The sequence below is a fragment of the Amblyomma mixtum genome, chromosome 9 (genome assembly GCF_055824585.1).
Source record: "Amblyomma mixtum isolate Tamu chromosome 9, ASM5582458v1, whole genome shotgun sequence".
NCBI classification, from domain to species: domain Eukaryota; kingdom Metazoa; phylum Arthropoda; class Arachnida; order Ixodida; family Ixodidae; genus Amblyomma; species Amblyomma mixtum.
This window is the reverse complement of record NC_143020.1, coordinates 116,565,042-116,588,272: the sequence shown is the minus strand read 5'-3', so window position 1 is coordinate 116,588,272 and position 23,231 is coordinate 116,565,042. Positions and strand designations below refer to the sequence as shown.

At 46.2% G+C, this 23,231-nt stretch overlaps 2 protein-coding genes across 4 annotated transcripts in view; one reads left to right on the top strand and one right to left on the bottom strand.

Annotated features, from left to right (window-relative positions):
- The window catches only part of mv (lysosomal-trafficking regulator mauve), an 86,826-nt gene that overhangs the window by 41,981 nt on the left and 21,614 nt on the right, over nt 1–23,231 (bottom strand). For all 3 annotated transcript variants that reach the window (XM_089561621.1, XM_089561619.1, XM_089561620.1), the window contains exons 11-21: nt 19,806–19,915; nt 18,859–18,987; nt 16,851–17,013; nt 14,375–14,646; nt 12,698–12,887; nt 9,598–9,794; nt 8,604–8,701; nt 7,276–7,414; nt 4,917–5,105; nt 3,237–3,503; nt 1,785–2,013 (exon numbers count right to left, since the gene is read on the bottom strand). In XM_089561621.1, coding sequence (XP_089417747.1) covers nt 1,785–2,013; nt 3,237–3,503; nt 4,917–5,105; nt 7,276–7,414; nt 8,604–8,701; nt 9,598–9,794; nt 12,698–12,887; nt 14,375–14,646; nt 16,851–17,013; nt 18,859–18,987; nt 19,806–19,915 — 1,983 coding nt within the window. The remainder of the gene's footprint in view (nt 1–1,784; nt 2,014–3,236; nt 3,504–4,916; nt 5,106–7,275; nt 7,415–8,603; nt 8,702–9,597; nt 9,795–12,697; nt 12,888–14,374; nt 14,647–16,850; nt 17,014–18,858; nt 18,988–19,805; nt 19,916–23,231) is intronic.
- Nucleotides 21,738–22,421, top strand: LOC149330901 (uncharacterized). The gene has a single exon (XM_089561274.1). It carries the CDS (start codon nt 21,789–21,791, stop codon nt 22,419–22,421), a length of 633 nt encoding a protein of 210 aa, XP_089417400.1. The 5' UTR covers nt 21,738–21,788.

Below are 23,231 nucleotides of genomic sequence, written 5' to 3'. Positions count from 1 at the left end.
CGAAGTCCCGCCCGGCTTGAAGATTTGACGACTGCTCTGCAGCGAGTATAACTTTCCACTTGAAGGCGGCACTATAATGGCACCGCCTGTTTGGTGCCATGGTGTTGGTGATAAAAACCACGCACGAAAACTTCACTGCTGCGAATGTGCTCACGCCACCGCACGAGAACAGAACAAGGCCAAAATGGCAGCCAGTGCTGATGTGTGCTTTGATCAGTATCGGCTACGGATAGCAACGGCTACGGATAGCAACGGCTACGGATAGCAACGGCTACAGTGCTGTCTTTCGTTGGCGTTTTGTGGGGGCGCCACCTGCGTGCTACATTTATTCGTACTTTACGAATACAAAACCTCGAAACGAAATCCTCGAATCTAAGCCGACATAAGAGTTCTACATCTCGTTTTTTTTAAAAAACTATCGGCCTAGATTCGAATAAATACGGTATCTACCCACACATTAAAATTAAATTTCTGGTGGCCCATTTCTTTTCTATTGTTTCAGCAGACAATGGCATGATATATATATAATATCTCATGAACTAATTGGCCTAGAACTAAACAAATTGCATATTTGAAATCAGCAGAAAAAACTGAATACGTCTGTGCAGTTTCATTGCATTTGGTCTGTAAATAAAAAAAAAATGCTCTTAGACCCATGTCCCCCCTTAAATGAATTTATAAAACATCAAGGCAGCATATGCACACAGAAAAATACACCCATTATGTTTTTACAGCAACACCTGTTAAATAGATGTCTCCAGGTTCTGCAGCATTGGTGGTGCTGGCGTAACCAAGGAGAAACGAGATGCAGTGGGGACTCCTACTGTTTGCCGCGGCAAGAATTTTTCTCTGAGTGCAGTGGCGTGAACTAGTGCTTGCACCACCTGTGCCTCTGCGCATAGAAGGCGCACAATGGCACAGCGCATAGGGCATTCAGCATCACAAATAGCTGCCACTGAATCTCGCATTACACAGGAGTATTAATCAACTGTCAGTTTTTTTTTTCGTTTTTTTTTGTGCTGTCTGTCAAAAGCCGCTATTGTATCATCAAGTCCATGCTTTTGCAATAATAACATGCTTGCCGCACTTACCAAGCAAACACAACTGTAACGCAATTGCTGCATTTGTTGCTGCAGAACAGGGCAGAAAATGTTCAGTTATTCAATAATACTGATTCAATCATAATATGAGGGGTGACACCTAACTTCTAATGTCAGTGAAAAAAAAACTGATTGCCAATTACTATGCTTATGCAACACAAGAGACTCAGTGCCAGCTATTATAGTTTTAACACCACATACGGTAAATAAGCTAATTGCAGTAACAACAACTATAAGATAAATGTGGCTAGGCATGCATGGCAATGGTAGCAATGGCAATGCATTACTGTATCAGCAGTACTAGCAAAATAATTGTGGTGCCAAAACTCTTTATTTGTGATGAAGAATGCACCTTTTCCTACGCCCTTGCATGGCACTCTCCATGTGCAGAGGTATGAAGGGTCCAAGCACTAGTTTGCGCCACTGTACGGAAAGGAAGCCGTAAATCCTTAGTTCAGCAAGATGTGCCACTCCCGTCTTCTCATCATTATTCCTCCCTGTCACGGAAATGACACTGTAGAAGCAGGAAATATGCCATAACCAGCAGTAGCTGCAAAACCTTGCATTACATTCAAATGAATACGGTGCTAATTCAGTGCCCTAACGTGAGAGCCGCTCTCATATGCTGTCCAGTTCAAGCCCTGCATACTGTCCAGTGCAGTGCAAGTGTGGTGTGGGCCTGACCTGTGGAGACCGGTGCGCAGTCCTGTGGGGGCAGGGAGTAGAAGGCCGAGCGTGCCTGGGCCACATGGGCATTGGCCGCACGGTGCAGCAGCAGCAGGAGGTCGAGGCAGGCACTGAGGCGCTGCGCCAGCTCCCCAGTGGCCGGCACCAATGCCCCCAGCAGCTTCAGCACCAGCGGAAGAGTGCCAGGAGGGCCCAGGCTCATCTGGCTGTCATCCACCAGGAGGCGCTGGGTGAAACGAAATAGTAAGCTGTCAGGGATGAACTGATCTTGGAACTTTACAGAATGGCCAGAGAGCAGATTGTTCTTCTTGTTATATTTCTCTCCCTGGCGAAAATCTTTCCCAGCCCAAATGGTTTATGGAACAATTTCCAGATGGTTCCAGTGGGAACCAACTGGAACCCAGTTGGTTCCAACTGGAAATTGTTCCATAAACCAGTTGAGCTGGGAAAGATTTCCGCCAGGGCTAGTTCTTATTACTGTTATTCTTGTAGTAGTTGTTCCTGCACAAATTGTCGTAGTTGTTGACCCTGTTGTAGTTGTTACCGTTCCTGCTGCTGTCTTCGATGATGATGATGACAGTGATAGTGGTTGTGGTGACTATGATTATGATTTATGATGATGATTTGATTTTTAATGGCACAACTACAGTCTGGCCGAAAACTACTATGGCAAATATGTTTCTGTTTCACACAAGGTGGGTTCAAAGACCCCTGTTTTGGAGCATTTCACCACAGGGAAGCTCAGCACCAGGCCAGGAGAAAGCTGGTACCCAATGAAACACTAGTAAGTAACCAGAGGCACTGGAATTGAACCCTACATTTCCCGCATACAAGGCGGATGCTCAAACCACTAGGCCGGCTGCTACAATACTAAAGATGTAATTAAAACAAAAACACCTTTTCTGAATAACCGAAGGAAATTGTGTTCTTTGTGAGGTGCACAAGGATGAAATGCTGCAACCGAAAGTTTGAAGCCACAGATAATACAATAAAACCTCATTAATCTGAACACCTGTCCCCTGCTTGAAGTCCAAATTAATGAGATCGGACTTCAAGCAGTGAAAAAAAGCATCCAAATTATCCGAACATCAAATCATTGAAAGGCCCCCTAAAACTGCCTAAAAACCGTTTGCATGAAAGCAAAATTTATTCAGTGGAAAACCTGGGCAACTGTTATCTTCTTTGCAGACAAAAACTGTGCGACAACAGCCATTTCTTACAGTTCCGTCAAATGTTTTAATTCATGCACACTATCAGGGGTTTCGGAAGCAGAACTACTGCACAGTGGGGCCCGCCAACTGGGGCCCCCAACTATGGCCCCCAACCATGGCCCCCAACCATGGCCCCCAACCATGGCCCCCAACCATGGCCCCCAAATTTGGCCCCCAAATTTGGCCCCCAACTGGAGCCCCCAACTGGGGCTCAACACCTGCTCACAGCTGTACCCACCCTGAGACCAGCCAGGAGAGACCCCAAGATGGGTGCAGCCTGCATCAGGTTGTGCTCCCGGTGTGGGTGGCGCTCGCGGAGCAGCGCCCAGGCGGCGGCCAGCAGGCGGCGGCGCCCGGGGCCCGGCCGCCAGTGCTCCAGCAGGGTGCTGGCCAGCTGGGGCCACACCAGCAGGGGCTCCTGACCCGTCGGGTGGCGCACAGCCTCCACACTGCCTTCCCCATCCCACTGGAGCAGGGGACGGCTGCTGCAGGCATTCACTGCCACCTGCATCGGTGTACATTCACCAACATTGGTCACGTCAAATACACCACAGGATAAGAGCCTCTCCCAGGGACCTCTGACTAACCCTGCATATCGCCAGCCATGTACAGTCTTTGCCAAAAGTAACCAGACTGCATGGTTTGCCTTTCATTCATGTAGTAGAGCCCTCATGGCTTCCCTAAAGATCAAAACTTCTCTGAAGGTGATGACGGGTGCTCCTTATCATACAGAGATTTAGAGCTTGAGGGCTGGCATAATAGCTTTAATTTATGACTGAGAAGCAAACCGTGTAGCCTGGTTACTTTGGGCAAAGACTGTAAGCTACCTCAGCAAATTCCCCAATCTCACTACTCCCTTCGAGACTCTGCCCCCCTCGATTGCATTTCCCTTGTCTTGGTGTCCACTGTATAACCTCCGAGTATGGAGGGAAAAAAAAAACTTGGTAGGGAGCATTACATCATACAGCCGACCTTAGCAAGGCAAGCTCTCTTGAAGCCTGTCCCTTCCCCACTTCTCTCTCCCTGTACGCCAAAGTCAGCTCCATGTGAGGACCAAGACCTGACTCTGGCAATCCAATAAAACTGCACCACATGCAGTCACATGAAGCCCCGATTTCTCCCCATGATTTTTTATGACTCGGCTTCACAACTGTCACATGATGCTCCCTCCCAAGTTTTTTCCAACATGCCTTTGTGATACATATTTTTGTATTAGTATGTGACTGTTACATGCTGTGTTAGGTGGTGCGCCACTGTAATATATCACTAATCAATCATCGTCAGATTTATGATGTGTCAAATATCATATCCCATTCAAAGATGGTTATTATTTGAGTTAAGGCACCGCCAACTTAATGTTTGTTCTCTACACCACATCACTTTCCTTCTGTCCAGCAGGGTTACACTTATCACTCTCCTCTCCAATGCTACTGTGCTATGGACTTCACTTCGACCTTTCCAATTCACAGGCCATTAGTGGGTCACTTCAATTACATATTTTCCTTTAAAAGAGATATGGCTAAGTTGCTCTCCATAACTTTGAAGCGCCTGCCAAATGCTCCCCAATCAATCCTTCACCCTTTTACTACCAACAATAAAATCACCAATTACCCATTTCAATGCCAGCAAATGAGCGCAAGATCCATTCCGTAGTGCACTGGGATACCGACCACTAGACACACAGTTTTACAAAGATAGACAGAGCGTTGGGTCTGTCTTTTGCCTTCAATTCGTGACCCAGTAAACAACACGGAAGAACATGACATGGTCCCAAATGGCCCAAACGTCTGCCCTACTGAAAACCTCAGTTTTCGATCGATCTCTATGCATAACAGGTGACAGTGACATGAGTGACGCCCCCAACACCTTCTCCACGTGCAGCAGTCAACACGAGCTTCACTCTGCCAGTAGTTCTCACCAGCAGGCAGCGTGGAGAGTCAGCCGCCCACCGCGGGTGTTCCACCAGCTGTCCCAGCAGGCTGAGTGCCTCGCTTGCACCCACCAGAATCCTGGGGCTGCCCCAGGTCGCACTGGGCTGCCCCAACATGCCCAGGACCAGCTCCAGGGCAGCCGCCTGGGGCCCATCGTCCGTTGTGCACTCCACCACCTGCGAGCAGACCCAAGCAGACAGAGCAGATGCTTAACGAACTGCAGATGGCTTTAGGAATTTCTTATCTTGTAGCAGACCTGTGACCCCTTCGAGATCTTGCCAATGTTAACACCTATGCTTGTCAGTCAGTCACCCTAAAGTTGTAACCTTTAGAGTGATGAAATGAACAAAATCCATATGAAGAACGAGGAAGCATTCACATAGATTTGTTTACAGCTGACGGGATTTATTTAAAGCTGCAAGCCTCCACTCACTGCTCACAGTGAGTGCTGCATGATTGGCGATCACAGCCTCAGCAATAGGAGGGCAGCGTTTAGTGCTCGAGAGAGCGATCACAGCTAGTGCGCTTGCATCATCTGTAGTGGTGTGGGAGAATGTTCGAACATCCAAAATTCTGTGCATTCTTTACAATGCACGCTGGCCACAGAATTCTACAGAATTCGTATGATCCAAAAATTCGTATCAAGTGCAATCGTACCATCAAGATTCTACTGAAAAGGAATCTAGTGGCACAGATAGAAAAGAGCTGCTAGGATCTTTGTAACTGCACACATTGCAAATTCGCAGTTTTTTTCTGAAAGTGCGTAGCAACTAACAGAGATTTCTCTGCTTCAGATGAATTTAACACACTTCATACTGCAAACGGGATGCTTTTTCTATGCCAACCATTGCTCCAAACAGTGAACTTGGTAGCTGATACTCCGGTTTTCTCGTACAGGAAGATTTTTTAATCCATCATATATTTTTTCTGCATTTCTAGTAACAATAAGAAAAATTTATGCATATATGGATCCCCTGGTCCGTCAAGCACCCATTCGAGAAATCTTGGTGTTTCGGTATTACAGTTTTCAACCATTGTGGCACTCTGTAAAAAAATTTTGTACATGCCAGTAAAGAACGGTTACTCAGTATTTTCCATTGCAAACCTAGCTACAATTGGTTTACTGAGGCCTGCATAATTTAATCAGGAAAAAAAAAATTCCCAACAGCAATGGCGAGTGGCACTAAAGGGCAACTACGTCATTTTTTGACAATTCTTGGATATTCTAGAATTCGTATCTACAGAGGCTGTACGTAAAGCACGCAAAGTGTTTTTGCGCTACCATTTAAAATAAGGACGTAATCGACGATTGCATTTTAGGCTTCTCCTGAAAGCACCGGAGGACTGCGGGGAAGCTCAGTGTGACTCAAGGAAGGAAAGATTACTAAGTATTGCTGCCATTATCTGCACCCTACCATGCCTCGTTGGATGCCGCCAAACAACACTCGGCGAGCTTTGCCTTCAATGGCATTGGTTTTTTTCCTTCAAAGTAAACGTTTATGCACTGGAAATGTACCAGTGCCTTCTATGAGGTCATCATATAGCCCACCACTTGGCGCTGTGCGCTGCGGAGAAGCTTGAAGACCATCGCGATTTTAATCGGTGATTATGCATTTCAAACGCAAGCCCAAAAGGACTTCACATGCTTTATCTGCAAGTTTCACACATTTGTGCCCTTTAAAAAGAATCTGCACAGGTTTTAGAAATCAACTAGCTTAAAACGGTCAAATGAGTGAAACTTGCAGGTAAAGCATGCGAAGTCTTTTTGGGCTAGCATTTGACATAGTGACATAACCACCGATTAAACTCGCGACACCCTTCAATCTTCTCTGCAGTGCAAAATGCCAAGTGGGGGGCACATGATGACGTCACCGAAGGTATCGGTACATTTCCAACGCACAAACGCCTGCTTTGAAGGAAACAAACCGACGCCACCGAGGGCAGTGCCCGCCGAAGGTTGTTTGGCAGTGTCCAACGAGGCACAGCAGGGTGCGGCCGACGGCAGCGGTAATTTGAAATCATACCTTCCGTGACATCACACTTAACTTTCCCACACTCCTCTGGTGCATTGAGGAGAAGCGCAAAATTCAATCGTCGATTATGCAACTATTCTAAATGCTAGTGCAAAAACAATTTGCATGCTTTACCTACAGCCTGTATAGATTTGAATCCTAGAATATCGCGAAATGCTCAAAAAGTGGTGAAGTTGCCCTTTAAGCTCGTCGATTTCTAAAACCTGTGCAGTTGCCCTTTAAAGACAGCTTGAGCAGAATGCACTAGTGAATTAAATGGCCATGCATACAACAACCCTGCACCGAATGTCAGATGCACTGCTGTTTCCCCTACCCTGGCCAGGAGGAAGAGGAAGAGGCCAGGCCCTCCAAGGCTGGCTGCAGCGTGGTGAAGCTGTCTTTCCCACTGCACCTGGACAGGTGAGAGCCTCCTCGCAGCCTGGGAGCGCGGAGGCCCACTTCGCTTGCGCTTCCTGGCGAGCAAGAAGAAATAGCACGTGGTGAAGCAGTACCCACAGGCAGTGACGGTGCTTCATGCTCGTGGAACTCTCCACGGGCCATGAATAACAGGACTTGCCAATGTAACCCATCACTGTCCAAATGCTCCAAGAGCGAACCCGAACATAAATGTAGTTGATTTCTCAGAAGCCTCTGTCGAAAGGAAACAAAGACTGCAACAAAGGTGGTTGGAAATGCTGTCCACATGTGAGCTGGCATTCCTTCCGCATTCCTAGGACTCCAAAAATACGCTTGTTTCATAATGGCAGGCCTGCCTGAAAGAACCTCACAACACAGTTACCAGTCACGCTCTGCTCACAACAAAGACTGTGACATGTGCACAAACACTGTGAAGACTTTAAGTGCATGAGTGGTCAGACTCCCCGAAGAAAAAAAATGCATAGAGAGATGCAGTACAATCTTCTCAGTTCCATAACCGCAGCTGCATAAAGTTCACCTATCACATTAGGGCAAACAAGAAACAGTTATGGGCAAACAACACTCCACAAGATGGCTCATGTGTGCTTCGAGTACAGCCAAGAATGCACCAAGTTGGTTAGGAACTGCAGGTGGTTGGGTTCCTTGCTGACAAGCTCTCCATTAATTGCAACCAATCACTGAGGCCACATAAGCTTTCACACAGAAAAACGAAGTGTTTTTTGCTCCTATCATCCAGGAGTCAAAGAAACAAACCAGATTAATATGAGCAAAGGTTGTGAAAATTCACTTCTCATGCTTTCCTTTACAAGAACTCAGCTGAATTAATTCCTGGACATGGTTTCATTAATTGTAAAACCAAGGTATTTACAGGAATCTTCGCAACTACAGAGTATTTCACAATACCATGCTAGAATTCACAGAGTACCTGACAAATAATGGATACCACATCCGTGTAACCAGTGTTAATCGTGGTCAGGGCCGTTAGCAAACTTCAAGTTGGCAAAAAAAAAAAAAGCAACTTTCAGTGATCTTTTCAATTTACCTGATTTGTCCCACGTCTCCACAGGTATGGGGCAAATGGATGGTGGAGGTATCGATTTGTCCCACACCTCTAACGTTGCACTTCACAGGTTCAGAGCAGAAAGAGAAACAGAAGAAAGAAGTCGTAACAATCCTACTGCTACCTAAAAGAGGCGAAAGCCTTCGTTACCAAAGATCACTCACTTGGGTGTGCTCAGAAAAGATGGGAAAGCCTGTGAGGCATGTGGGTAGCTGACGTAGGAGTCGCTCCATTGGGGTGAAAACCACAGCATGAGCTCACCCTAAAAAAAAACAAGAAAAGGAAAAAAAAAAGTCAGAGGTCAGATTTACCCATGGCAGCTGCGATGCAGGCAGAAGGACAAAAGACAAAGTGCAATGAAAAAAACACGCAAATGACACTGAAAGAGAAATTACACAGACAACAACTGATTGCACAGGCTCTTACAAAATGCCGATTTCAATAGATAGGGCTACATCATCCGTTACTGCAACTTCATTTGAAATGAGTATGGAAATCTCCAAGGTTTATAGTAAGACAGGTCATCTCAATTATTCTGCCTAAAGCCCACAGAATAATGAAAGTTTTCAATTTTGCACAACACCACTGTCAACTGCTCTTATGAAAGAGAACTGGGAAAACGGCTGCACCAACACACGTTGTCGCAGCACACATTTCTGTGCCTAACTAGAATAACACAGATTATAACAATTCAATGTAATGCAAAACACCAGCTGCATTCCAAACGTTTTGCACACAGCAAGAAGACAACTCAGTGAAACCTTGTTACAGCAAACAGGTAAAAAATCAAAAATAGTTTGATATAGGGGCGCTGTCAACGGATAACTGAGGTGTGAACGCATGTGGATTGCCACACTGCAATCCCACACGTCCCTATTGGCGAGTGCAAAATAAAAGTCAAACCTTAGCGCAAACGCTTGCCGCACCACCACCAGTCACTTGTGTAGTGCGGCAAAGCCTGCCGCCTGCTATTCGAATGGGCACAGTTTGACGCTGGCGAGTTCGATTATCCGTTTTATGGTCAGCCACGTTCAATATATAAAGTAGAAATTGGGTGGTTGGTTTGGTTTGGTTTATGGGGTTTAACGTCCCAAAGCGACGCAGGCTATGAGACGCTGTAGTGAAGGGCTCCGGGAATTTCCAAGGCCTCCCACGTACCTCCAGTGTGGCCATCACTTCATGGACCTGGCCCGCTGCCAGCCACTTCTTCTTGAGCGAACCCTTGCGGACCAGCCCAGGACTGATGTCCACCCTGGCCGACTCTTCATCTTCATCAAGGATACAAGATGTCGGGGCTGCTGCATCAGCACCTCTCGAGTACAGAGCCAGGCACTCAGCTGAGCCAAGGCAAGAGCCTGCAAGGGAACAAGTCCAGGCCAACAGAAAGCATATGACATTAGAAGCCATCAATAAAGCTTCTCCAGAAAGCCTACTGCCATGACTGCTTTGCAACAGGAGAAGGCAGAAACTGAAAATTCTTGGAATACCACAATTTGTCTCTCTCTACTCTCTGAGACATGTTTGTGCACTAGAGAACATTGCTCCCTGTGTCAAATTTGGTTGCGAATTTTTTAAAGAAAAATTCTTGTCATATTTCTGTGCTCCAAATTATTCTGCACCTCCCATCTTTGCTTATATGCAACCTTGGTGAAGCTTCTCAAGCCGTCATCAAGACTACTCCCTTCCTTACAGCTCAAGTTGCAGCAAGGAAACCAAAATTATAGCTGACTTGATTTAGACACGCTTGAGTTGGGTGTAAGAAAAGCAGCACACCGCAATGTACAGTGGAACCTCGATTATACGTCCCCCAGTCATGCGACGACCCGCATTTTACGACGAATTTGTGCGGTCCCGGCAAAACCCCCATAGAGACAATGCATTAAAAACCTCGGTTATACAAAGCAAATTTTAGAAGGACCCCGCTTCGTACAACGTCTGGCTCGTACGTCCGTCAAAAAAGGTCGTCAGCAAACGCAGGCCGGCATGTACCGTATTTTCGCGATTCTAAGCACCCCCCCTATTTTCGGAAAAAAATTTCTGAAAAAAAACTTTGCATGCGAATCTAAGCACCCCCTCTTTTGCGCGGAAGAGAGCGTTGCCGAGGCCACCAAGTGCACTTGCTCTCTTTTTCGTCCAGCCTGTGCAGTCGGAGTCCCGAGGAGGCGCGGCCTGCGCGTTGTTGTTGTGACTGAGAGACGGATGAAAAGGAAATTGCACAGGCCTGCCTACTGGCTCGAGCCAAGCCACCACCGCTGCCACGTGCAGATAGAGGAGAGTTAAAAGATCAGAGGAAAGATAAAGAGAAAAGATAAGACGCCCGTGGCAGCAACAAATGCGTCCGCTGGAGCGGACGCTGCTGAAAAAACAGATAAGCGGGCGAGGCCGCGCTCGCCGAAGCGAGGACAGCGGCGTCCATGGCGCTTTTTGTGTTGCTGTGTTCCGACACTACAAGACAGATGGCAGCACAGAACTGTCTGCAGCTATTTTTCTTTTGAATGTTTCCTAAATAAAATGTTTTTTCTCGCACCTGTTTCATCGAGATTTCGCCGCGAAAAGAGGGGCCCGAGGGGGGGGTCAGTTTAGATTTTTCAAATCTAAGCCCCCCCTCTCACTTTGGGCATCGCGATCGTGAAAAAAAGGGGGTGCTTAGAATCGAGTAAATACGGTAGGCACACTTTAGCCAGTCGATAACCGGTGCGCCGTAATCTTTCCACCTATCAAGAAGACCAGGGGAGCCGCTGCCCCGCTGCTCATGGCAGCCTCAACGGCCATTTTATCTTGTTTGTTGAAGACTAGCCCTTTGCCGGCAAAATGTGCTGCATTTGTGTTCCGAAAAAAAAAAAAGATGACAATGAAGTTCAGACGTTAAAAAATTTTTGATTACCGTATTTACTCGCATAATAGGCGCACTTTTTTTCCAGAAAATCCGGCTCAAAGTTCGGGGTGCGCCTATTACGCGGGGTAAAATTTCCGGAAATTTTTCGACTCGCAAAATTGAACACACCGCGTAAATGCACTCGTGTACGGGCCGCACCCCGTTTTCGCGAAGAAAATGTTAAAAAAAAAAAAAAAGGTCCGTGTAAGGGCCGCACCGAAACTTTCGGAATGCATGCGCCGAGGCCTCCGCGATCGGCTCCGGCTGCGCGCAACGGGCGCTTGATCGCGGAGGCCACAAACGCGCACAGGAGCTTCCAGACGCCGCCCAAGGCCAAGCTTATCATCATCATCATCGTTTTCCTCCGCCGCGAGCTTTCGCTATCTATATCGCCATCAGCATCTCCAGCTCGTTTTTTTTTTGTTGTTGTTGTTGTTGCTGTCAAGTGCCGGGATTTGCGGTAGCGTGATAGTTATCGTGGTTTATGGCTTTGCCGCGGAGCGTTGATGTTTTAGCTCGACGGGCAAGCACCTTAACAGCTACACGGCTGGGAGTTTGCTCTCGAACGCGGCAAGCGTGCGGCAGGTCGGAAAATACGACGTGGCCGACCGAGAAGTGCGGCAGTTGCGACTGCGGCGTCCCTAAATTTTCGTACGCGACTCCAAGCGCCGAGGTTTTCGCGGGCCTAAGTCGGGAACGTTTCCGGCTGGAGATAAAGCTTTCCAAACAGACGTTTAAAGTGAGCATCGCTGAAAACTGTGTGCGGCTGTTCTACGCGATGTCGTTGTACGTGTTGTGGGTCCGCAGCAGCTGCGACGGCAGCAGCACTAGTAGGGACTAGTAGTCAGTTCAGCAAAAACTTTGTTAAAATAAAGATTGGGAAGCAGGGGGTGGCGAGGCGTCGGCTTGCAATCGTGTAAATACAGTATTGATCACAGTGCCAAGTTCGGGGTGCGCCTATTATACGCGGAAATAAAAAAATCTGATTTTTCGCGCCCTAACTAGGGGTGCGCCTATTATGCGAGTGCGCCTATTACGCGAGTAAATACGGTATATGCTTGATTTTCGATTAGACGACACCCGGATTATACGACGGTTTCGCGCGGTCCCCTGAACGTCGTATAATCGAGGTTCCACTGTATGTACAGGGTTGGTCAAAAATCTCCAGGCCACAGGATCTGCTTTTCATTGCTACATCTTGGCACCTAAGATGCCGGTAAAGCTATATCAAGGTTCTCAGAGGTTAGAGAACAATACTTCTTCTACCCTCTGCAGGTACTTTGGCCTTCGGGGGTGTCGTAACTGCCTGACTACACTGCTCAGAAGCAGACAGTGTGGCCTGGGAACTTTTGACGGATTTTGTACATGCACACACATACACACCTCGGAAGAGGAGCAGGTTTCCCAGGTTCCAGGACACGCCGCCACTGACCACAGCGACCGAGGTGGTGGTGTCGGCGCTCTGACCAATCAGCAGCATCGGCCCTGGCTCATGCGAGCAGCTGTCCCCACTCTGTCCTTCCAGGGGCAGGTGCCACGAACGACTATGGCGGCCGTCAACCGTTATCGTCACCTGCGGAGGACGCATTTCGTTGCAGACATTCCATCCATAGTCAGAGTCGCTTGCAAAGAAGTTTCATGTCGAAAACGAAATACATAGCATTTGCTGTACAAAAAGAGATGTGAAAAGCTTCCACATTAGGCAGAAGCAATGTACTCAGCCAGCGATCAACTCTTGTAGAGCAGACACGACAGCAGGACTGCTTACAAGCCACTATATACCACACAACCCGTTCAAGTAACAGATGGCTCCAATATAAAAGGGAACAGTCAGGCTTTATACGAAAACGAAATCTGTTGTCAGTTCTGCACTGAAGCAGAATGGGTCCAGAACAAGTTTAAACCGTTTAGAACAAAAAAAACTGCAGGATGGTTGAAAGTCAGTAAAGCGAGTGTCTCAGCGTTAGCTGCGATGTGGAAGTGAAGCAGGTTTAAACACACCCATCAAGATAGTTTCAATTCTCCCACAAGAAGTACTGGACAAAAGACCTGTACGAAAGAGGGAAATGCTGCATGTGCCATGCAACTGGGTCATGTGGTGCCCTCTATGTGCAGCGGTGCTAACTAGCACTTACAGACACCAACGAAGCCCACAAAAATGCTGCAAAACCGGAGAAAGAGCTATGGTTGAAGGCAGGTTTATTCATCAGTGGTAGAATTAATTTGGATACAAACTAACAAACTTTACACACGAGGCTAAATGCATCCCAGTAGCCACTTGAAATCTGAATCAGAAAGGCGTAAATTAGCAAGGTTTGACTGTATGCTTTCTCACTGTGAACAGCAGCAGTGATCTTTGGCCAGTAGCTATACTCACAATATGTTAGGCAAAATAAGAGCCACTGCGTTCTGTCTGAGCGAAAGTGGTTTAGACTGCCAAATCTGTGAAGAGCCTACACTCTTTTTGCATGTTCGTTCCATCACCCTTGTCTCCATCATTATCATCACCACCTGCCTTGTTCTTTCACACCTATTAAAGTGAAAGCCTTTAACGGCTCATCGTTGTCTGTCCGTCCACAAAAACTGTCACACTAAAGCTGCCAATCATCCTGATGATGTCATCAGAGGTGTAACACCCCGTAACTAAAAATAACTGAAATCTTTGTAAAATAAAAACATGAAAGTGAAATAAAGAGAATTAACATAAGAATAATAACACAAAAATAATAAAAATAAATTAAAATAAACATAAAAATGCAAGAAAGATCATAAAACATTAAAAATAAACACAAACTAATGATGTAATCACATGACATAGTATGGGCTAACCTGAAATGTACTTCGCATGCATGTTACATCACCTATGACATCATCACCACAGTAACAGGGACAGCAACAGAGGCAGAAGTGGCTTTCGCCTCATCGCACTTTAGTAAGAGCAAGGTGCCCCCCCTAGAAAAATTTTTTGTGTTCTTCCTATGTTTAACAGCAAGCTGAACGGTCACCAACCTCTAAGTTTTTGTTAAAAATTCCAAATTCTCTCTCTCTCCACCAACTAACCGAGGCATATGAGCTGGTCTCGCTGCCACTGCTTCGTGGGACATGTTCGTGGTATGCCAGAGCCAGGTGGTGCCAGCCGTGACCTGCCAATGCCCTCTCGAAGCTGCACTGGGAGGCGGCGTTGCAGGCGGCGCCCTCTGCCACAGCTGCTGCGCCCCCCTGTGTCAGCCACAGCGACACGGTGCCCTTCTCCACGTCCTCCGCCCACAGCTCGCACAGGAACGGCCCGCAGCCAAGGGACACCAGGTGGAGACGGGAGCTCCCTTCGTGGCCTGCACAACCGCACACAGGCAGGACTCATCACATGTCCTGTATCAATTCACATATCAACACTTTCATTTAGAGCAGTATGCACAGCCAGGCACACCCTTTCAGCATAAATTGAAGAGTGTCTTCCTTTCACATTGTCATGGGTGGTGACAAAAGGTATTTTCATAGGAGACACACAATTAACCCTCTAAGGGTTTTTGCCATGTGTGTGTGCGTGCGTGCATGCATGTGTGTGTATGGTGGCGGTTTTCCGTCGATGGATGCTCACTGGGAGGTGCTGCCACTAGTGATGCAAAACTATCGGAAAATTGACTATCGATAGTATAGATAGTTTTTTTTTAAACTATCAATAGTGTGAAAACTATCGATAGTGCTACTATCAATAGACTATCGATAGTATTATCGATAGTCTACTTTCGATAGTATAATACTATCGATAGTAGACTATCGATAATACTATCGATAGTGTTGCTATCGACAGTACTACTAGCGACAGAACCACTATTGATAGCAAGACTATCGATAGTGAAACTGTCGATGGTAAGATTATTTATAGTAACAATAATGATATTACGCATTTGTTGGCCAGCGATATAACCAAAACATTTGCGATACCTGATTGGTTTGACGGTCTCATGTGGCTTAATGTCGCAAAGAGACTCAAGCTATGATTGATGCCGTAGTAGAGGTCTCCGGGTAAATTTCGGCCAGCTGTGGTTCTTTAACGTGCACTGGGCCAGTTCAGAAAAACACCTGGAACTACATAGGATGAAACAGCAAACACTGAGAGAGTTTGGAAAAATACCTGGAACTGCATCCGATGAAAGAACAAACAGCCGTTGTGCTGGTTTGCTGATGTAACCGCGGCAGAAATGGTTTTCGCACACGTTTCGCAACTGGGACATTCGCACGCTAACATTTTATCCAGCAACTTTACGTGGGGAACGTCTGCAGTGCTCGGTGACGCGTAAGCCGCGAAAACGGGCAAGTCCTGTCAGTTACTCATACCATCACCTCCATACCACACACTCAGGAAACCAAGTTTAGGATGCAGTGGGTATGCATAGTTGATTTTATAGTGTCCATAGTACTATATATAACTAGTATCGACACGGCTATCAATAGTACTATCGATAGTACTATTGATGGTACTATCGATATTACTATCGATAGTAATATCGATATTACTAGTATCGATATTACTATCGATAGTACTATCGATAGCATGCTATCGATAGTCTTTTTTACCACTGATAGTTTGATAGTATCGATAGTACTATCGATAGTTTTGCATCACTAGCTGCCACCTCTTAGGACTTACAAGAAGCATTTGAAATTTGATTGTGCTATCTTCTTGCAGCATTAGCCAGAACAGATTTCTAGCTGCAGCATGTCACGCGGTCTTTGGCAACAACCTTTGATGGTTTTGGCTTTGCCGCATGACCGCAATGGAGGCAGGCAAAACTTGATTTTTATCTTTACCACAGAGGCCCCAGAAGTTGATTTCTATCTTTACTGGTGCTGCTCTTAGTTTGTTTATCTCCGAAGCTCATGAGGTGTTCACAGTGTGCTTGTTTACCGAGTTTCCTTCGAGTTCTTCAGATGCACGGCAAAGAGGTGATACGGCCGAACGCACTGCCGCTTCTCTTCACACCGAGAGCGATGACTCTTCCAACTCTGATTTTGCACATTTTGTACATTCAAAATCCGCAGTAAAGTAATTTGACCATCTGGGAAAGTTTTTTTTTTTTTTAATTCAACCGTCAAAGAGTCAAGCTGATGGAGAACTCAAATGATTTAATACGCAAAGCTGTGCCCACACACACAGGAACAACACGGCAGTGGTGACAATAGCAAGAGCGCAACGGTCATCGAGATAAGAATGCCTATTGCTCTCAGCTCTGCCCTATTAGATTATGACTAAGAACTTTCTCGACAAAGCGCCTGAAATGATGAGAACAATCCTGGATATTGTAGAAGCTGTCGTGCACAATGAAAACGATTCTTGAGCGAGATACTGACACCCTTATTCCAGCAAATATCGTAATCTCATCTGCCCACCTTACTCTGCACTGGTGTATGTTATGTTTTCTTTCTCTTAGAATCATGGTCACTCGAAAAACAGTGCATAAGTGCAGTGAGCTTGATGCAATCAATCGAATGGAAGGCGGGGAACGTCTCCCAGCCAGCTGCAAGGAAAACCCACCAAGGACAGAGCTCCAGCGCAGGGCAAGCCAAAACGAGAGAGAGAAGCCTTCCCGGCGGGGACACCAGCCCCCGTGATCCACCAGGGGCAGCACCAGCACAGCCTGGTTTGACGCTCCTCCGTGTGGGAGCTCACCTAGGTGGCCATCTCCCTCATCCTGTGGCTGCGTGGTTGCAAGGGTGATCACATTATCGCTTACACAAGGCCAACAACTGTGCACTACCAGCGCCTTTTTGGAGGACACAACATCTGTCGAAAGCGTCTAGGTTCCTTAGCAGTCTTGGGTTATTAATGTGTTTCCTTTAAGGGGGGACGAGGGTCTTAATACTAACTTTTTTATTTATGGCCAGAATGTCATGAAATTTTGCACACAGATGTGTTTTTCTCTTCTGATTTTAAAAATGTAGTGATAATTGAGCTAGTGGTCATAAATCTTACAAAGTATAGAATGTAATTATGTAATTTCTTATGCAGCTTTAATGAACTTTCTCATTGCATTTTGTTGCTTTTATTTACATGAATTGATAGCCAGAGAATTCCCATACCCGATGACATTCTTCGTTTTTCTCCAATGGCATGTCATCCTGATATACTGTGTCGAGAGTAAAAGGTCGCAGTATTTGACACTCCAACTCGTTAAGCTAATTGTAAATTGCTATTTATATGTAGCCTAAACAAAAAAAGTAAGACTGTCAACGGGTATGGGAGTTCGCTGGCTATCAGTTCATGTAATTAAAAGCAACAAAATGCAATGAGAAAGTTCATTAAAGCTGCGTAAGAAATTACCAATTTACACTGTAGCATTAAAGATAACTTTTGATCTAAGACCACCAGCTCAATTATGACTACATTTTTGGAATCAGAAGAGAAAAACGCATCGGTGTGGAAAATTTCATGAGATTCGAGCCATAAATAAAAAGGTCAGTTTTAAGACCCTCGTCCCCCCTTAAGAACTCATAATCACCTTCTGTTTTCCCGCCTTTCGTAATGCCCCATCAGGTGCCCCTAAGGGTAAGTAAATAAAAGATGATGATGACAAAAAGGAATTCAAGTCAAGAGATGCACAGTCAGTTGCATGTAAAAGCATTTTAAATATCCGCTTGCACGTCTAAGCCATGCAGTAATTCATTTTTTTTTTTGAGCTCCAGCGGAGTTCATCGCATTATCAGCAGTGCAGAGCAACTAGAGAACAATACATTAAGATACACAATGACATACAAGTGTTGCTCATAAACGAATTTGAAAGCAAATAGCCAGACAGCTTGTCATATATTTGAGTTCAGCCTGAAGCAACCCCAAGGTTACCTGCATCCGCCTCTGTCACTTTTATTTTTGTGCATCTCGGCAGAAATGAGAGCAACATTTTTACTATAGCTTGTTCGGTGAGGCACTTTCCAATTCAACAGTACCTTCGGTTCAGGCATTTTTACGGTCAGCCTTCAGCACTTCAGGCTGATGTAGCAGTCTTTGTCCAAGTGAATAAATGAAGCAACAGCTGCTAGGCGGCGCTAGTGGAAAATGAGGTGACACTAGCGTATGTTTCTTGTAAGCCACCTATATTTCCTTTTTTTTTTTTCAGTAGCACAGTAATAGCAGAACTGTGCAATGTAACCAAATAAAAATTCAGAAAAAAATACATACTTTGCTTCTTGAAAATGTAGCAGTAGAAACACACTTCTCAAACCTACATGAATAGATGTATGCTTCCTAAACACTGTGCCCAGCAACCTGCAATCATCACAACGAAGCACGAACTTCTTAGCAAAAATTAAAAGTTCTTGTGCAAGTCTAGTCAAAGACAGATTCAAGCTCCCATACACCTCCACAAGGGTGGATGCATAGATAAAGGCTTTCCCTTTGTAGTGGAGTGGTGACAAGCGCCACCTAGCCCAAGATGGGCTACCACTATGCATCACCCTATGATAGTAGCAGGCCGATGTCTACAACTGCTGGACATGTGATTATGGCACAAACTGAAGAGTACAAAAACAGCTGAATCTGTGAGCACCTGCTGTACGGAGGGCAGGAGCAACACCTCGTCATCGTCATCTGCTGCCAGAGGTGGGAACTGCAGCCAGCACTGGGGCCCACGGTCCCCACAGTTGGCCAGGGCCAAGAGACCCTGCAGTATGGGGCCCTGGGCAGCAAAGAATTGGAAGAGAAGATGTTACAGACATTACAAATATGTGTGCACTGCAGTTACAATCTACCAACCCTTAACCAGATACAAAGAGGGAACAATCACAGGCAACACACTCAATACAATTTCAAAAATTCATATTCGGGTCATGAGCAGCACGCACTGGGTGGTATCAAACTGAAAAGATTTGTATCATGGTTCACTTTATCATATTTCACATAACAGAAATGTACCAAGGAGTGCTCCTTGGGCCAGAAAGAAAAGGAAAGGACATTCTGTCAATGGGTATTGTTGGAAAAAAGTTAGTTCACTACTTCGTTCACACAAGAGTTCCAAAAGTCACACAGGATGAAACAAAGTTTGGTTTGGTTTGGTTTGTTGGGGTTTAACGTCCCAAAGCAACTCAGGCTATGAGGGACGCCGTAGTGAAGGGCTCTGGAAATTTCGACCACCTGGGGTTCTTTAACGTGCACTGACATCGCACAGCACACGGGCCTCTAGAATTTCGGCTTCATCGAAATTCGGCCGCCGCGGCCAGGATCGAGCCCACGTCTTTCGGTTCAGCAGCCGAGCGCCTTAACCACTGAGCCACCGCGGCGGGGCAGGATGAAAAAAAGTGTGTCAGTTTACTCTTCTATGTATATGTTCACTGCATGTGAGAGTCTGCTCTTTTAATTCCCTCCATTCAGCTTTTGGTGCTCTCGTGTGAACAGCATAGGATGTTGGCATTTAATATTAACAGTTATTAGACCAAAAAAAAAAGCTAACAAAAAAAACATTCCACGTCGCTACCATGCAGGAGCAGGCACACTCACAAAGGCAGACTGGGTTCCCTTCAGCAGGCCCATGTAGGCCACCAAGTCCTGGGAGCTGAGGCTTCGCCGACAGAAGAGCACCAGCAGCGACACCAGGCTCTCCTGGAGCTCTGCACCAGATATTAATAACACTAATGATAGCTTACTTATAGGACGCCACCTGTACGATTTCATCGTCATCAGCCTGACTACGTCCACTGCAGGGCAAAGTCCTCTCCCATGTCTCTACAATTAAGCCTGTCCTCTGCCAGCTGCGGCCACCCTGTACCTACAAACTTCTCCGCACAAACATTCAGGCTTCATAGAAACGTTCAGTGGGCATGGGAGAGCGGCTACCATGCGGTCGCTAAGTTCTCCATTCTGCTTTCCTGTGCAGCTTGCTGTCTATGGCTTCCCGTCCTCACCGACTGACACGTGTTATGCATCGATATCTGCTTGGGAATTTGGCCTGGATCTGCGACTACCAACAGCTGACAACGGGCCTTATCTGAGCACAGTAGACGTCATCACCTTCACGTCTGAGTCTCGTGGAACATCGACGCATCCGTCAGCGGAAGCACTGCACCGCCCCTATTTAAGCAGCTGGCATCTACGAGGCGCTTCCAGTGGGCATGGGAGAGCGGCTACCATGCGGTCGCTAAGTTCTCCATTCTGCTTTCTTGTGCAGGTTAGTCAATCTGAATCCCTATTTTGCAAACGTACAAGCAATGTATGTTTGCTGCTCTTCCCTTGCCCACAAGTGCTTGCTGCCACCTTGAATGATTGTGTATCCACTGCAATGTTGCTGTTACTTTCCGGCGATGTAGAACTAAATCCTGGTCCTAACAAGGATGTGGACCGTCAGCATAGTGAAGTTATGGCCGCGATAGCTGCTTTGTCGTCCAAGTTTGATACACGACATGAAGAAATATAATAAGGGAGTAATTACTCATTGGCATCCACCCAAGCGCAGCCATACGGCTACAAAGGAAAGCTATACAGCTTTCTCAGAAACTTCGTAGTTAAAGAAAAATTCGTCCTGGTCCGGGGTTCGAACCCGGAACCACCGCCACACCGGAGCAGTCGCTCTACCAATTGAGCTAACCGGGACGGCAAGCTTATGGTAGGGCGAGAGCGAATTGATCAGTAACTCGAAGTGGGAAGAGTGTTGGTCAAATGTTTAGGGGAATCCCCCAAGGTGGAGTAGATTTGTAATAAGGGAGTAATTACTCATTGGCATCCACCCAAGCGCAGCCATACGGCTACAAAGGAAAGCTATACAGCTTTCTCAGAAACTTCGTAGTTAAAGAAAAATTCGTCCTGGTCCGGGGTTCGAACCCGGAACCACCGCCACACCGGAGCAGTCGCTCTACCAATTGAGCTAACCGGGACGGCAAGCTTATGGTAGGGCGAGAGCGAATTGATCAGTAACTCGAAGTGGGAAGAGTGTTGGTCAAATGTTTAGGGGAATCCCCCAAGGTGGAGTAGATTTGTAATAAGGGAGTAATTACTCATTGGCATCCACCCAAGCGCAGCCATACGGCTACAAAGGAAAGCTATACAGCTTTCTCAGAAACTTCGTAGTTAAAGAAAAATTCGTCCTGGTCCGGGGTTCGAACCCGGAACCACCGCCACACCGGAGCAGTCGCTCTACCAATTGAGCTAACCGGGACGGCAAGCTTATGGTAGGGCAAGAGCGAATTGATCAGTAACTCGAAGTGGGAAGAGTGTTGGTCAAATGTTTAGGGGAATCCCCCAAGGTGGAGTAGATTTGTAATAAGGGAGTAATTACTCATTGGCATCCACCCAAGCGCAGCCATACGGCTACAAAGGAAAGCTATACAGCTTTCTCAGAAACTTCGTAGTTAAACTAAAAAACTTCGTAGTTACCTTGGGGGATTCCCCTAAACATTTGACCGACATGAAGAAATGATGAATGCCATAGCTGAACTCAAGGTTAACCAGGAAGCGCTGTCCGACACTGTTTCAGACCTTTCTAATAGGATGACTGCTGTGGAAGCCGCGGTTGAGTGTCTCGAAAACATGCCTTCTAGTAGCGATGTTACTGCAGCAGTCCAAGAGGCTGTTTCAAATGAGAGCGTTGCGCTCGCGTCCAGACTGGACGAGCTGGAGGACCAGTCAAGACGCGACAACTTACTATTCTATGGCATCTCTGACAATTCGACAGAAACGTGGGCACAATCGGAAGCCCAGATCCAACACTTTCTTTCGAAGTGTCTCAATCTGAATTCCTCGGAAGTCGCGATTCACAGGGCTCATAGGTTAGGCAGCTTTGGAAATGGCAAAACACGACCTGTTATTGCTAAGTTTGCGTCCTATAAAACTCGAGAATATATACTTTCACAAAAATCAAAGTTTAAAGAAGAAGGCGTTTCTATCGGCGAAGATTTTTGTAAAGCAACCCGTAAATCGCGGAAAGCCCTTAGTGATTTCGGCAAGGCTAGCGGCCAATTCTATTCTTTACGCCACAACAAATTGATCATAGGTAAAAAATGCTACGCTTATTGTGCAGCTACTGACGAAGTATGCGAAATCGGACCAGCCAGGAGTGCAATTACCCCAAAAAGAGACTTCACACCACCAGGTTCACCCACCGCACATTCAAGCTCAGCATAGCTATCTCATGATCGAACGCAAACAGACTACATATCGCTTCTTTTCACTAATGTCCGAAGTGTCATCAACAAACGTACATCACTATCGTCACATATCGATGCATGCTCGGCTGATATTGTTGTGCTCACCGAAACTTGGCTCTCAGCAAAAATAAAGAATAGCGAAATACTAGACTGCGAAAAAACATACAAGTTTTACAGATACGACCGCGATTTCCGAACAGGCGGAGGTGTACTGATTGCCGTGAGCTCTGCTATCAATTCCTTTGTTATCTCTATCGATTCACCACTAGAAATCGTTTGCATCCATGTTAGCTTTCCAACGGGTGACCTTATCTTTTGCGCTTGTTATAGATCCCCATCCTCACCTACTACTTTTTGCGCCGACCTTCATGATGCCCTGAATAAATTAATTGTTCGACACCCGAAATCACACTTATTCCTACTGGGTGATTTTAACTTCCCAAACATAGTGTGGCGAAACTGTATTCCCTCCCTTAAGCAGCCATCCTCCGAGTGCACTAATTTTTTAGACACCTGCGCCGATTTTAATCTAACCCAGCTAATTAACAAACCCACACGTACCACCAGCACATCATCTAATATTTTAGACCTCTGTTTTACTACAGCTCCAGATTTGGTCTCTCCGCCAACGTACCTAGAAGGACTGAGTGACCACTCACTGCTTCACTTCACAATTAGGAAGAATGTTCGTCCTAAGAAAATAGTTAAGACCATATGTGATTACAATGCCGCCGATACCACGTCCATCACAGCTGAACTAGAATCATTCATTGCCGACTACACTGAG